Source organism: Typopeltis vanoorti, chromosome 13 (assembly GCF_054136105.1).
Source record: "Typopeltis vanoorti isolate ZY-2024b chromosome 13, IOZ_Tvanoo_1.0, whole genome shotgun sequence".
Lineage (NCBI taxonomy): Eukaryota > Metazoa > Arthropoda > Arachnida > Uropygi > Thelyphonidae > Typopeltis > Typopeltis vanoorti.
Window position 1 is genome coordinate 16,272,742 of NC_143561.1, and position 14,429 is coordinate 16,287,170.

The 14,429-nt window shown below is 34.5% G+C and overlaps 1 protein-coding gene across 2 annotated transcripts in view; it reads right to left on the bottom strand.

The window, feature by feature from the left end:
* Mulk (acylglycerol kinase-like protein Mulk) overlaps positions 1–14,429 on the bottom strand; it is a 182,859-nt gene that overhangs the window by 12,287 nt on the left and 156,143 nt on the right. For both annotated transcript variants that reach the window (XM_090402840.1, XM_090402841.1), the window contains exons 14-15: positions 2,253–2,323; positions 1,136–1,226 (exon numbers count right to left, since the gene is read on the bottom strand). In XM_090402840.1, the coding sequence (XP_090258966.1) occupies positions 1,136–1,226; positions 2,253–2,323 (162 nt within the window). The remainder of the gene's footprint in view (positions 1–1,135; positions 1,227–2,252; positions 2,324–14,429) is intronic.

Genomic DNA, 14,429 nt, shown 5'->3' on the forward strand with positions numbered 1-14,429 from the left:
TGACTTTTAACTATTTCTTTTAGAATCTGGAAAATTATTGATTCAAGATCAAATACAAAAATATACACATTTAATAAAACTAAAACCATATATACACTTCAAATAAAATTTTTTGAAGTGTATTCTAAAATAAATCTACACATTAAAGATTTTCTTATCCAAAATTATTAAAATCATTCATTCTCTGACTCATTCTAATCACATCTACCAGACTAAACACCTTGTTTTCACAACAACAAAAAATGTTCATCAGAGTCTGTTAGGGCCTTTCTGAAAATATAAAATTTTTCTTCTTCTTTTCCATGGGATCCTTTTATCTCCCTTATGTAGTATACAATATTACTCCTCCTGTCTCACTGAAGTATAAATATTTCTTACCTCTTGCAGTTCTATTTGACAGACAATTTACTGTACCAGAGAAAAAGCTTCTTCTACTACTTCTTAAACAAGATATCTAAGTTGAGCTAATTCCATCGTCTTTTCCAGTAGAATAACACTTCATAGATCCAGCGTCCTTAAGACAGATGAAACTTTCCAATCAGTGTTTCCTCGAACATTCAATTAGAACATCAACTGCAATATCTTCTTTTATTGACTAAATACTTGTTGATAGTCTCAACTCCTCCAGTTTAAAGATTCACAGTTCTATAATTTCTTTTTGAAATCTTCTATTAATATTCTTCCAAATGTCATGTAAAACTTAAAAACTTCCTAAGAACAAAATTTCTTCAGCTGTCAATCATCCATCATCCATCCAACTCCTTGGCAGGCATGCACCCCCCCCCCTGTAAATGGCAAGCAAGAAGTTGAGTACAATGGCTGAACATGTTGTCTCAGCATAACGAGAATGTCTTTTCAAAACACAACACTTAATAATTTTAAATTACAATAAAAAAGGATTGAAAGTAACATAATTATCAGAAATTTAGTAAGTACACCAAAATGTCAAATGCTTTACATTTCATTTTGACAATAATAATATCAGTAACGGCTACATCAAAAGTGTCAATATACGTGTTACAAAACCAAAACTAATAATATACTAACATAAACAATTTCCAAAAATATTCATAATTTTAAAGTATGATTATTTTTACAAGATGCTTAAATAATATAAAAAATTACATGCACTTACCTCCAGAAATTGAGGTAATAATTTTATTTCTCTTGCTTTAAGCTTATTTACATAAGTAAAGCTGTGATACTGATTGTCTTCAATTGACCAACTATGGGAAAAATAAAAAAAAGTTGAAAATCTTATTTAAGAATTAAACTATATACAGATAGAAATAGGGGATAATAAAGATCCATCCTTATTTCACAGCTGAAGAAAAAATCAAATGACCACAGAGCTTAAGAGAATACCATCCACAGAATCAGAATTGCATTAACATGTGCTACTTAAAAGATGTGTGCTGTGCAGGTGTTTGTACTATCGTCTTTTATTAGTCCTTTTGATAAAGATTTCACTGGCCTGACAGCTGTTTGAATTTGTTGGTTCTCATTACAGACCAGGCAGAAATGTTATGAAGGCAATAATCCCCATTCAATACAAAGCAGTCTGATATCAGAGTTGTATTTTTTAGAAGTGAACTCTCTGTTGGTGCATAAATTATATTAATCAAAAAAGAGCCCAAAGCTTCATTTTGGTGATGTTAAGGATGGATGAAATCAATATCCCTATTTCTATCTATATTAAAATTGCTAAAATGAAGCCTTTGGTTCTTTTTTGATTATTATAATTTATGCACCAACAGTGAGTAGAGTTCACTTCTGAAAAATACAACTCTGATATCAGGCTGCTTTGGTTGAATGGGGATTCTTGCAATCTTAACATTTCTGCCTGGTCTCTGATAAGAACCAACCAGTTTATAACAGCTGTCAGGCCGGTGAAAAACCTTTATGAAAAGCACAGATGTCCGAGTAGTGCTCATGCCTTTTAAGGCATGCTAAGGTAACCCCGATGCTGAGGATCATATTCTCATAGGCTCTCTGGTCAGCTTTCAGTTTCTATTTTTTCTTTAGCTATGAAATAGGATGGACCATTAAAATCCCTTATTTTTATCTATTTTAACATTGCCAAAATGGACCTTGGGCTCATTTTTGATTATTATAATCTCTATATGCTTGAACTAACTTAAAACCAGATATTAAGTATTTGATTAATGTACCAAGAATGCCTCAGCTATCAGCACCATTAATATGAAATATCTAAAATACTCTAAACTACATATTACTATTGAAATTCTTACCCTTCATTTATAAACTGTGATTTACTAAGTTCTTTGGGGTAGATATTTATGTAAAGAGCACTGGATTCACCCTATCAAAAACAAAAAAGAAAAGTTGCACTTGTGTTTTCAAAGCAATTATAATTAACACTTTTCTTTTTGAACAAAACAGTTACAGTGGAAAAAACAGAGCATGAAAATTGACTACTTGACATTGGCAGAAATTGTTTTGTAATAACTGCTGAATAGTTTCATCTTTTCAGTTAAAAAAATTAATCAGCTTCAATGTAAAAAAATAAATAAATATGATCTTAAAGATATCATGCCTATGGAAACCTAAACAAGTTCAGTAAACATTTAAATAAAAACAATTAACTACTTAATTTTATTCATAAATTTTACAACTAGGAATTTTTGAGCAACTTTGTGAAAAATGTGAATATTTTGATACTAAAAAAAATTAAAAATCACTGGTTTTCCATTGTTCTAATTATTTTTGACAATGGAAAACCAGTTTTATTTCATTTTAATGCAGTTATTCACTGCATTAAAATGAAATAAAGCAGATATACAAATTAAAATAATCAACCCTTTAGAGAAAACAACATTGAAAAATGTATTCAAGAAGAGATGAATCTGATTTGTCTCTTTTGAATTCATAGAAGAGATGAATCTGATCACTTCTTTGATACAAGGCACATTTCAAACATTTTTGCACACTATATTCCTGTTGTTTAACTAAGCATATGTTTAAAAACTATGTTTAACTACTGCTCCGTAAAATTCGATGCAGCATCATAATTCTTACAATGTTTCATTGCATCGATCTTACAGGAGTCACATCCGAAATTCAAAGAATTGCAAACTTGTATATAATAGATGTAAATAATAATATCAGCCCATATAAAAATAGCCCAAAAAAATTTACATGATACTGTAGATAGAAAATATATGAATGTGTAATTTAAAAGAAAATCACTTAGAGATCAGAAGTATGTTGGAATTATCTACATAAGTAATACAAAATGCCCATCTGTAGAGACCCAAGGGAATCGTACATGCTAAAATAAAGTAAACAAGTATCTAAAAATAGAAGTTTAAGGGAAATTACCTTAGAATTCGGAAGTATATTTGATGTATCACTTGGTATAGGGTAGAATAGAAAATGATTGTAACCAAAGCAGTCTGATACCGCCATCAAGGTCGATAGCAGAAGGGGCGGTATACATTAGAAGCTGTTATGCTATGCTGAAAAAGGGATTAAACTACACTTCAGGGAGATAGAAGTCAGAACTTTCTAGAAGGAAAGGAGTTAGCACGTGATAAGTACGGGGATCTCAGACCTTAATTCAAAGTTTGCGCGGGAATATCTGGGGTCTAAAAACTTCGCGCAGGGTCCCAAGAGAGGTGAAATAAAAAGATCAGCAATGGACTGAGAGGCATCGACTAAGATGAATCGACTAGCGTGCATTGACTAGCATGCATCGAGAATCTAGACGCCAGGAGGAGAGGGGGAAGTCGATCCATGGAATCCGGATGAATTCGTAGAGGGTAAAAAATCTTATCAATTCCGGAGGCAAAATCTTATAGAGCAAGTAGCAGCTCAGGATCAGGATGACAAGGCTTAGACCGTCAGACCATATGCCCTAGTGCCTACAACACCGAAAGATCGAACCCCAGCCCCACGAGAAATTCCAGAGGAGAACACGGTTTCCATGAAGCATCTACAGTGATAGAGCAAGCCCTAGCATAGAGGAGGATCCAGAATAAGCCAGAAGAGAAGATACGCCTAAGTACAACTGTGCCTATGAAAGAATTAACGTGAGTTGAATTTTTTTGTTGAAAAACTTTCTCTTATATACAATGTGAAGGACTGTATTGGATAGACTGAATTCTTAGAACTGAAAGATATAATAGATTGAAAACCTAGTAGCATGGAGTGAATCTGTTTCATTAGATTAATCGAAAAGATATTAATGAAAGTTTAAGCTTACGTTTTATTGTATTGAAATGGTTTAAAAGAACTGATAAGAAAATTATAGAATTTAGAATTGTAATGGTGTGAGAAGTTGATTTCAAGTGAGTGTTACATTTTTTTGTGAAAGCTAGAATCGGAGATTTTATTAATCAAAGCATGATAATTCCTAGGCTGTAAATGGGCTGATAGTTATTTGATATATAGAATTAATTGTTTGATGATTTACGTCTTTGATGGTTATAACATGCCTATGAGTTGTCCTATGTGATGTTTAAATTTTGATGCTTAGCTTTGAGAGGAAATGATAGTAACATCATTTAAGTGTATACATTGTATAATTGTCTTGGTGTGAATAAATATGTTTGTTTTATTTTTAAGAAGTGACGTCTGATCTTTTTTGCAACTGCACTGTTCTCAAATAAAATCCAATCCTGTAAGCGGGAAAGAAATTAAGCCTTGGTACAAAATTTAAGTTAGGAATTAGCCACGACTGTAATTAACTGTATAGAGGTGCTTTACTGGAGGTATAAATAATTTCTTATGCAAAATAGAGATTTTTAGTGGCGCAGTCTGGAATAATCAAATAAATTTCTAGAAATCTCAAGTATAAGTATAATATACTGAAAGTAGAGAAAAGGAATTAAGATTAACTGACTATATAGAAAGGTAACGGATAAAGATAAAGTATAATAAAGTTAACGAATGATAATATAGAAGACAAGTCAAAAGTAATAGATAGATATATTGCTACATCGATAGACAGATCAAAGAAACATAGATATTTTACAGAGGAGTAGAAAACAATATAGAAATGTTACAAAGGCACAGTAACATTAGTAAATATTAGATAAAGAACCAAGAAACCTCAAAATATTACAATGGCTCGGCCGGTAGGATAAAAATACCAAAGTAAAGAAACATTAGTAAATTAATATATAAAATAGAGAAACTCCAAAATTTTACACTCAATGTTTGTGTAAATCTTGTATTCCTGTCAGCAAACCTTTTTTTGCTAACATGTTTCATAAGTCGAGTCACTACAGTAGAAATCTCAACAATGGTAGTGAAGTTACTATAGAATAACACATGTACCACAGTAAAAATTAAATTGCAGATATCTTGTCATCAGTGCAAAGTGAACAACAAATAAGGAATTTGAATAAAGAAACAGTAGAGCACGTGAGATGTCACTGTATACATAGAGGATTCAATTGGAATCCTCTATGTATACAGTGACATGTTCAGCGTTTAAAAGTACTGAGCTGAAAATAAATTAAAATAGACCAGTTAAAAATAAAACATACAATATTATAAAATATAAAATATTACAAATTTATTTAATACAGTTAAGTTTTGTTTTCTTTGTTTCAGTCACTCCTATTATATCGATCTGATGCTCATCAAGTTCTTCTGCTAGTTCCATTGATGCTTCTTATGTTGACAGCACCAATCTTGAACTCTGCTGATGTTGAGTTGGGATGTGTTCTGGGATTTGAACACAAATGAAATTTCATTCTTATGCGGACTCCTTCACAGGACAAAATGGGAGCTTGAGTGAATGGAGAAACAATTAATGTGTGGTATGGAAGGAAGGAGCATGAAAGAAAGAGTGAATAGGAAAAGCATAAAAGTGCAAGAAACTGGGAGAAAAGAGATAGCATCGTATGGGGATTCGATGATAAGAGGTGCACGTAATGAGAAAGTGACAAAAGCATGTTTTCCAGGTGCAAAGATAAAGGCGTTAGTGATACTGTAAGTATGCAGAAGAATGGAGCGAATGAGTTGATTGTATTGGCTAGCACATTTGAAAGGTGAGAAATATGCAATGAGAGAAGATATGAAAGTGTTGTAAGTGGAAACAAAAATGAAGAGCAAGAAAGTAAAGATTGTGAGTCTGCTGTCCCAGTATAATGGGAAAGAAATGAGAAGAAGCACCATGATTGCCAATGAGGAGATTGTGTAGGAGGAATGTTGTGCAGTTTATATATGTATGGAGTGAATTTGATGGATGAAAAGACACACACACACACACACATATATATATATGCCTGATGAACATTTAAATGGTTTTGGAGTTAGATGTTTGGAGAAAGTTTTGTTTAGTGAAAGTGCGGTAATGCATAACCAGGGAAACTAGAGGTATTAGGGAAGATGAAATCACGCACGTGTCTGGCTACCCCTGTGATAAACGAGCATGGGTACAATAATGATTATGCAATGCCAAATGGGATTTCACAGGTCTCCAATTGGGTTGGCAATGACATTGCAAAAGGGTTACTATGGGTATGGGTACAAAGGGACATTGAAATGCATGTACACGAATGCGATAAGTATCAGGAATAAGGGTAAGGAGTTTGGGGCACTGGTAAGCTCGACTTGGCCAAAAATCATAGACATCAGTGAGACTTGGTTGACTGAAAATAATATAGTTACAGGAATTAGAATGTAAAGGCACTGTATTTACAGGAAGGATAGAAGGAACAGGACAGGAGGTGGGGTATTGCTGATGATAGCTGCAGAATTACAACCAACAAAATTAGAACTTAAAGAAGATATTAGGTCTGAGAGAGATGATTCATTTCAGGCTGTCTGGTGTGAGATAGAGGCAAATAGGACAAAATATGTTGTTAGATGATGCTATAGATCAGGGTTCCACAGGAAGATGTACATGCCATGTATGGCAAATCAGCATAATGAATGTAGATGAACAATTATTATGGGAACATGATTGGAGGGAGGAAAGGCAGCATGGCAAGATGGAAGGGATTTATGGGATAATTACACGAAACAACATATTATAGAGGGGTTTTAGGGAGTTGGATCTGATAGTAGTATCAGAAGACGTATCAATAACCAAGGTAGACACTCTGCCTCCAATTGGGGAGAGTAACCATGCAGTCTTGTTCTGTGAAATTGCAAACATAGAGTGGCAGCACTTTACTGTGACACATCCTCATAGGGAGTATTCCACAGACCAGGTCTGTGGAATACTCCCTATGAGGATAGGTCGAAGGTTTCTGGGTTACAAAATTTAGTTGATAGATAGAAAAGAGGGGACATGAGAGAAACTTTTAAGATATTAAAGAGGTTTTATAAAATTGGTGCAAGTGAAATTTTTCAATATATGACAAATAATCAGAGAACTAGGAGTCATCCATGGAAGTTGTGTAAGTTTTTGCATGGAGAGTGGTGAGTGAGTGGAATGGATTGAAGAATAGGTTTGAGTTCCCTACGGTAAATGGATTCAAGGAGGTATGATAGGATTTGGGTGTATGATGGTTGATTTGGGTCTCCCACAATGAGTCTCCAGGCTCCATGAAGATGCTGTAAATAATAATAATAATTTGTTCCAGTAGCTGACTTTCACTGTTCATCCTGGTTCTCTCATGAAAACAACAGAAGCCTTGTTTAACTGGGCAATGCCTCAGCTGGCATGAAATTCTGTCATGTTGTACAATCAATTTACATTGTGGTTTAAATCAATAAGAATACAATTTGGTCAGCTAAATCCCAAATTGTCAGCCCATCCTCATTCATTCAGTATCCAGGTAGATACCTAACAGGGTGCACCATGAGAAGGATTTAAATTGGACATTAGGTCAGAAGCCCCAGTCAGTTCTCTGCATTCCTTAAAAGGCTATGTAAAGGTCTTCTCTCAGTTATACAACTTTGACCCTTAAGCACCCCGAGGACTGAATATTGATGAAGAATACTTAAGCAATCTTGGTTTGCAGATGATATCATTCTAATAGGAACATCACAAAAGAACTAGAACACATGATTATTGGATTAAATGAAGTAAGTCTGGATATAGGCCTGCAAATATAGAGAAATATAGAGAAATCAAAAATAATGTATATACTGGAAATACTTCAGAACAAAGACAAATTGAAATAAATCAAAGACAGATTGAAATAGTGAATTCATACAAATATCTTGGACAAATCATTACAAAATTATCATAAACTTCATAATGAAATTTCAGCTACAACAACAGCACAATGGAAAGTTTATACCCATTATAACAGATATTTAAAAGCAATTGACCAAACTGCTTAAAAAGAAAGATTACAACACAATGACCTATGGCAGCGAAACCTGGAGTCTGACTGAAAAACGTTTTGAGAAATTGAAAACAAAGAAACATGGAAAGAGCCATTTTGGGAATAACCCCGTTAGATAAAAAGAATAATACTTCAATACGGAAGCAAACAAAGGTGATGGACATTGCCTTAATAATCAGAGGCAATAACAAAATAGTGTTCAGCAGGATGTCTAACAGCAGATGGATAAAGAGAACAACAGAATTGATTACTGGAAACCAAGTAGACCAGTGGTAAGATGGAACAATGAGATAAGATGTTATTTATGATGGAAAGATACATAAGAATGGATAAAATGGAAGAAAGGATGGAGAGGTATTTGTACAGCAGTGGACTCAAGAAAGCTGTTGATGATCGTGATATCTGTATATTAATATTCTAAATTAGTGCAATGTAAAAGCAAAAGCTTATTAGCACATGTAGCTAACATAATACTATACAGTATACATTACTGTAGAAGTTAAACAGTTACTTGACAATGTGTTCCATCACTGAATTCAAAGGTTCAGATTTTGTATCCAAAGTATAAGATGACTCGATGTTTCAAATATCATCTTATAAGCTGAAATACATATTAGTGATCACAGAGTATATTGCTGGTGCCCATAACCAGAGCATCAAGGCAATTTATGAAATTTATTAAAACCAATGGCACCAGGATAAATGCATAACTAGGACCAAAAGAATTTTGGCTGGAAAAGATGCTTAATAAAGATCATATAATTAATTTTTTGTGGAAAAATTATCAAATTTAACCTGACAAGAGCAAGATAATGAATCTAGTTTACAACTCAAGATAAGGAATAAATTATTCATGTCGAAGTTTCTGGAAACAAAAACTACACAGAAACTGGAATGCAAATAAATAATTTACTGGCTACAATTAATTATTTATAACGCAACATTTCACTAGCTCAAGATAGCATTATCAGTGGTTACTCTTTGTGGTAATTTTTGTTATTAATGCCGATAGGCAGATATAGTGGTGGGCCAAAATGATGCAAGATCCTACCATGAGTTCTGTTGCAGTTAGCTAGGTTCTGTAGAACTTGTGCTGCTTCCAGGAACAATCTTTTCAATTTAAAGTGGGATTTGTGAAGTAGACTGGCTTTCTTCAATCTGATGAAACAGCCTTCCTCCAAGGCATTTGCTGCTCTGCTTTTTGGTTGTCTGCACCAGATCTATGTTTTATGCTCTTTGTTTCCTGATCAAGGTAGCCAGTCCAGTCTGTCTGAAATACTCAGTTCCACTAATGACAGGGGATGCTGTAGACATCTAGGAAGGAGAGAGGATTCTTCTCAAAATATGGATGAGGTATACAGATGATGTCTTAGCCATACTGATGCATGGCCCACAGGCATCCCCTGCCAGTGTGGAACTCGGTATTTAGGATGGACTATCTTGGTCAGAAAAAAAGAAAACATAAAAAATACATCTGGTGAGAAGAACCAAATTGCTGACTAGCAAATGTCTTAGAGGAAGACCATTTCATCATATGGAAGAAAGCCAGGCTACTTCAAAAATCCCAGTTTAAATAAGACTGTTCCTGGAAGTGACATTCTACAGATCTTGGTTAACTGCAACAAAACTGATGGTATGATCTTGTATAGATTTTGGCACACCATTCTATCTACCTGTCAGCATTAATAACAGAAATTACCATAAAAAGCATTACTGTTACCTTCCATGCGTGTGACTGTCCTTCTCATTTTGTTCTCTGTCTTCACTGACTGTGTTGTTAACCACCTTACTGGCCATTAAAGATCAAATATGCATCCTCAAAAGCTTCGTATCCATCATAAATTTCAATGTAATATTAATGGTATTACAATTTTAATATATGTCCTGGCTGGTAGCGTGGTTAAAGTGATAATGTTAGCCTGAGCTAGCAAAATGTCAGCTTGTGAATAATTAATTTTAGTCAGTAAATTATTTATTTTGTATTCCAATTTCTATGTTTTTCTTTTTGTTTCTAGAAACTTCAACATGAATCACAGCAATGACTATGGAAATTTAAACAGGGAAATGGATATAAATCTTTCATTTCAGTTAGCAATTTCGAAATCCAGTTATAATAGTGCACAGAAGAGATTTTTTTTTGGACTCACGAACAGTGAAATTTTGCTCTCTACTATTTCCCAAAAGTTTTATCTTGCTGTAGTCAGATGCCATTAAAGAGTGAATATTCTGGTATGATAGAAGAGATTTCTTTTATCACTTTTGCTCCCAGAGGGACAATGAATTTTAAACACAAAGTGGAAGCGGTTGTAAAAAGCAAAGATAGCTAGGGAAGTATTGTTATTAATAAATAACACCTACAAAGACTCATTGTAGGAGATCACTTCATATCACACAACCCATGGTCTAAATTACTTAATCAAGCTACAGGTTTGCCATCTACCATGACTGATAGTATTTTTGTCAGTTAACTGTGTGTGTTCTCTGGCCAGTTTGTCTATATGTGAGAAGGAAAAAAAGAAAAAACAAACAAACCCTGCTACCTTAATATGAGATCAGCTAACTCACCTTTAATTTGAAAAAGTTCAGATAAAGATTCCTCTCTGATGACAAGAATTGAACTCAGGTCTTTTCCAATCAAAGGATGCAGTGATCCGTTGTTCTTACAACTGCATTAAAGAAGTGCTTAATTATGTGACCACAGAGTACCAATGAGACCTAAAGGAAGGTTTTATAAGAATGTGATAAGACCAGCTATGATGTCTGGGACAGAATGTTATGCAGCAAAGACTGAAAGTGACAGAGATGCATATACTGAGGTAGATACAAGGTTACAAGGAGAAACAGGATTAGAAAAACTCTTGTTATTCTTCAATTAGAAGAATAACAAGAGTTAATGGAAAGTGACAGAAGAAGCAAACCAAGAAAGAGATGGTTTTAGATACTGAGAAAACACGAGTGTTTTTTTTTTTTTTTTTTAAATGTTGTTCCCATCCATGAAAGGTTATTTCCAATTATTTATATGGCTATTTTAGCTTGTTTCCGTTTAGGAGTGTCCCTTATTTTAAATACATTTGCTTTTTACTCAAGAATTTTTTAGGTATATTATATTATTATAAGTGTATTAAATATTATAAGTGTATTTTAGAGGTAAATATATGCAGATTAATAGAGGAAGAAATTTTACACATACCTTGTTTGGATGTTAGGATGTCTTCGTTCTCCATACTTCTGCTGTTAGGCCGATAAAGGGGGTAGGAAATGTGTGTGTGTGTGGGGGGGTATTTCCAAACCTATTTTGTGCCATGAGTGGGTTAAGAATTTTTTTTTTTTCTTCTATTTTTATCAATTTTATATATATATTTTTTTTGTATTAGAGCTTCCATAGCTTATGGAGGCTCTAATACAAATATAAAAAATATATATATAAAATTGATAAAAATATTAGTCATATAGATAAAGCCTTTTATCTATATTACTAATATCAAAGCCTTTTATCAAAGCCTGGGTTCGATTACCCATCCATGATGTGAGGAAACTTTATCTGGTCTTTTTTGACTAGGTGAGTTAGCCGGCCTCATACGAAGGTAGAGGGTTTTTTCACCTAGAAACTCGGGATTTTTGTCCCTCAGAACACAAACCAGCCCTGTGAAAACACAAATGGATCGACAGTCATAAAATGCATACTTAATCCTTCAATAGGAGGGCTTGATCCATCTTAAGGGATAGGGAGGAAAAGGGGAAACTCCATACAAAATAAACAATTTTTTTGTATTTTTTATAATTTAATTTTTTACAGTTTGGAAACCCTATTCTAGAGGCCAAAAATGGAACTTTACAAGCCACTTTAGGCCACCAATAAGAAGGGCAGTGGTCTCACACTGGAGTGATGAAATTCATCTCTGACCTAAAGACAATCACAAACATCTGTGTCCATGGTGGGATTCAAACTCGCAGTTTGTTGATTGGAGGGCAGATGTGCTAACCACTTGGCCAACCAGGATAAGGAAGGAACTACCTTAAATGCAGCAGTTGAGGTAAATGAGTTCAGGAGCTGATATCAAAGAGTTGAGACAACACTTAGGAGAAGAAGAATGATGCAGTTCATGGAACATTATATAGAATTTGTCATGTTTGTTATAGAAAATTTGGTTCTCAGATTTAAAGTCTGTTTGAATTGAATCTAGCAACACCTATTAGAGAGAGAGGTACTTAATCTTTTCTCAGTGGCATCAGCTAAGCATGATGCTACTCAGAAAATAGTCACAAATTACTGCAAATTTTTGTGTTTGGTTTGGATTCACACTGCATATATTTCATTATCATGTGGAAAATCTGACAACTAGAAATTTAGTTTATGACAAAATTTGATACAAGTTAATGCATTAGATGAGAGTTGTTTCATAATTAAGCAGGTCATCTAATGTATAAAGTTTTAGTAATTTTATGAACTTATCAACTCCTGATATGTACTGTACCCATAAGGGATGCTAGGATACTATAATAGTACTACATAATTAAGTTTACATTATTACCAACTTCTGTTATTTGTCAAGTCTCCAATATGGTCAAAATTCCTATTCCAGTCTTGTAAGGCCCAACAAACTATATCAAACTATTGAGATCTTGTCTTCCACTAGGTGTTTTTCTTCCCAACCTCATACCAATCATTCTGCTAACCTTTCTTCAACATACTATTTAAGTGAGTTATAACCTTAGATTAGCTTCACACACACATAATACAGGGTATGTACATTGGACCTCCCTAGTTTCAAAGAATGGTAAAAAATCAAAATGCGATATGTAAGGTTTGGGTTGTTCAAATGTTCCCGAGACTACAAGTTTCATTCAGAATTTTTTCCTGCATTGCGATATGGTGGTGATGTTGGACAGGGCTGTCTTAGTTTTAAGCATGTCATCAGGGGTGGAGAAAGCACAAGTTGTGTGTAGTGGTTTGCTGAGCTGAAATCTATCAAGACAGTGCAGCGCAAGTTCTATCAGGTGTACAAAAAAAAAAAAAAGGCAGCACCTGACCCCAAGAGTATCCGTTTGTGGAAAGATACTTTCCTAATGACAGAAAGCGTTTCAAAACAACATGGAGGAGGGAAGCAGCCAATATCAGAAGAGAAGGTAGAGAGGATTCGAAGCCCAACAAAATCCATTAGGAGAGTGTCACGTGAACTGCAAATACCCTGCTCCACCGTTCCAAAGGTCATCATTATAAGGTGCATGTACTACACATGTACAAAGTGCAGGTGTTGCAGGAAATCAAGCAAAATGATAAGCCACAACAGGTAATGTTTGTAGCTGATATTCTGGAACATGTTTATGAGAATACAGATTTTCTTTTTGGACGAAGCCACTTTTCATGTCAGGGTAAAAGTGAACAGGCATAATGTCAGGATATGGGGGAGTGAAAATCCTCACTGTGTCATGGAACATGTGCATGACAGTCCCAAGGTAAAGGTCTGGCGTAGTGTAATGCGAAACGTTATCCCTGGTCCATTTTTTCTCATGGAAAGCAATATTGATGGAATGATTTATCTCGACATGCTGGAAAATTTGTATGGATGGTGCCCTGTCACACTGGCATTTGGAGGTCCATGCAACTCTTGACAGTCTCCAAACTGCAGTGGATTGGACATGGAGGACCGATTTCCTGGCCACCACAATTGCCAGATTGTACTCCACTTGATTTTTTCTTGTGGGGATATGTGACAGCCTAGAGAACCTGAAACATCACATTTCTGCTGCTGCTGCTGTGTCCTACCCCCCCCCGATATGCTTCAGAGAACCTGGTCGGAGATAGACTATCGACTTAACATTGTGCATGCTACTAAAGGAGCACACATGGAAGTGTATTGATTTTTTTTTTTTTTACAAAAACTTGGAGAGTGTTCCTTTTCATTTGTACAATTTCGACACCATGGTCCAACACGTTGAAACTATGGAGGTCCAATGTGGACAATTCTTGAATGCTTTTAATGTTAAGTTCCTCTCTGATATGTTTGTTTTTAATACGATCCTTCCATTGGTGTCATCTATTTGTTCCATACTATCATAAATTTTTGATATCACATATCTCTCAATATCTGTGATTTCTAGTCTGCTTCCATATTTCATTTGCCAGCTTCACAATTCTTAGTAACGGTGGCAATT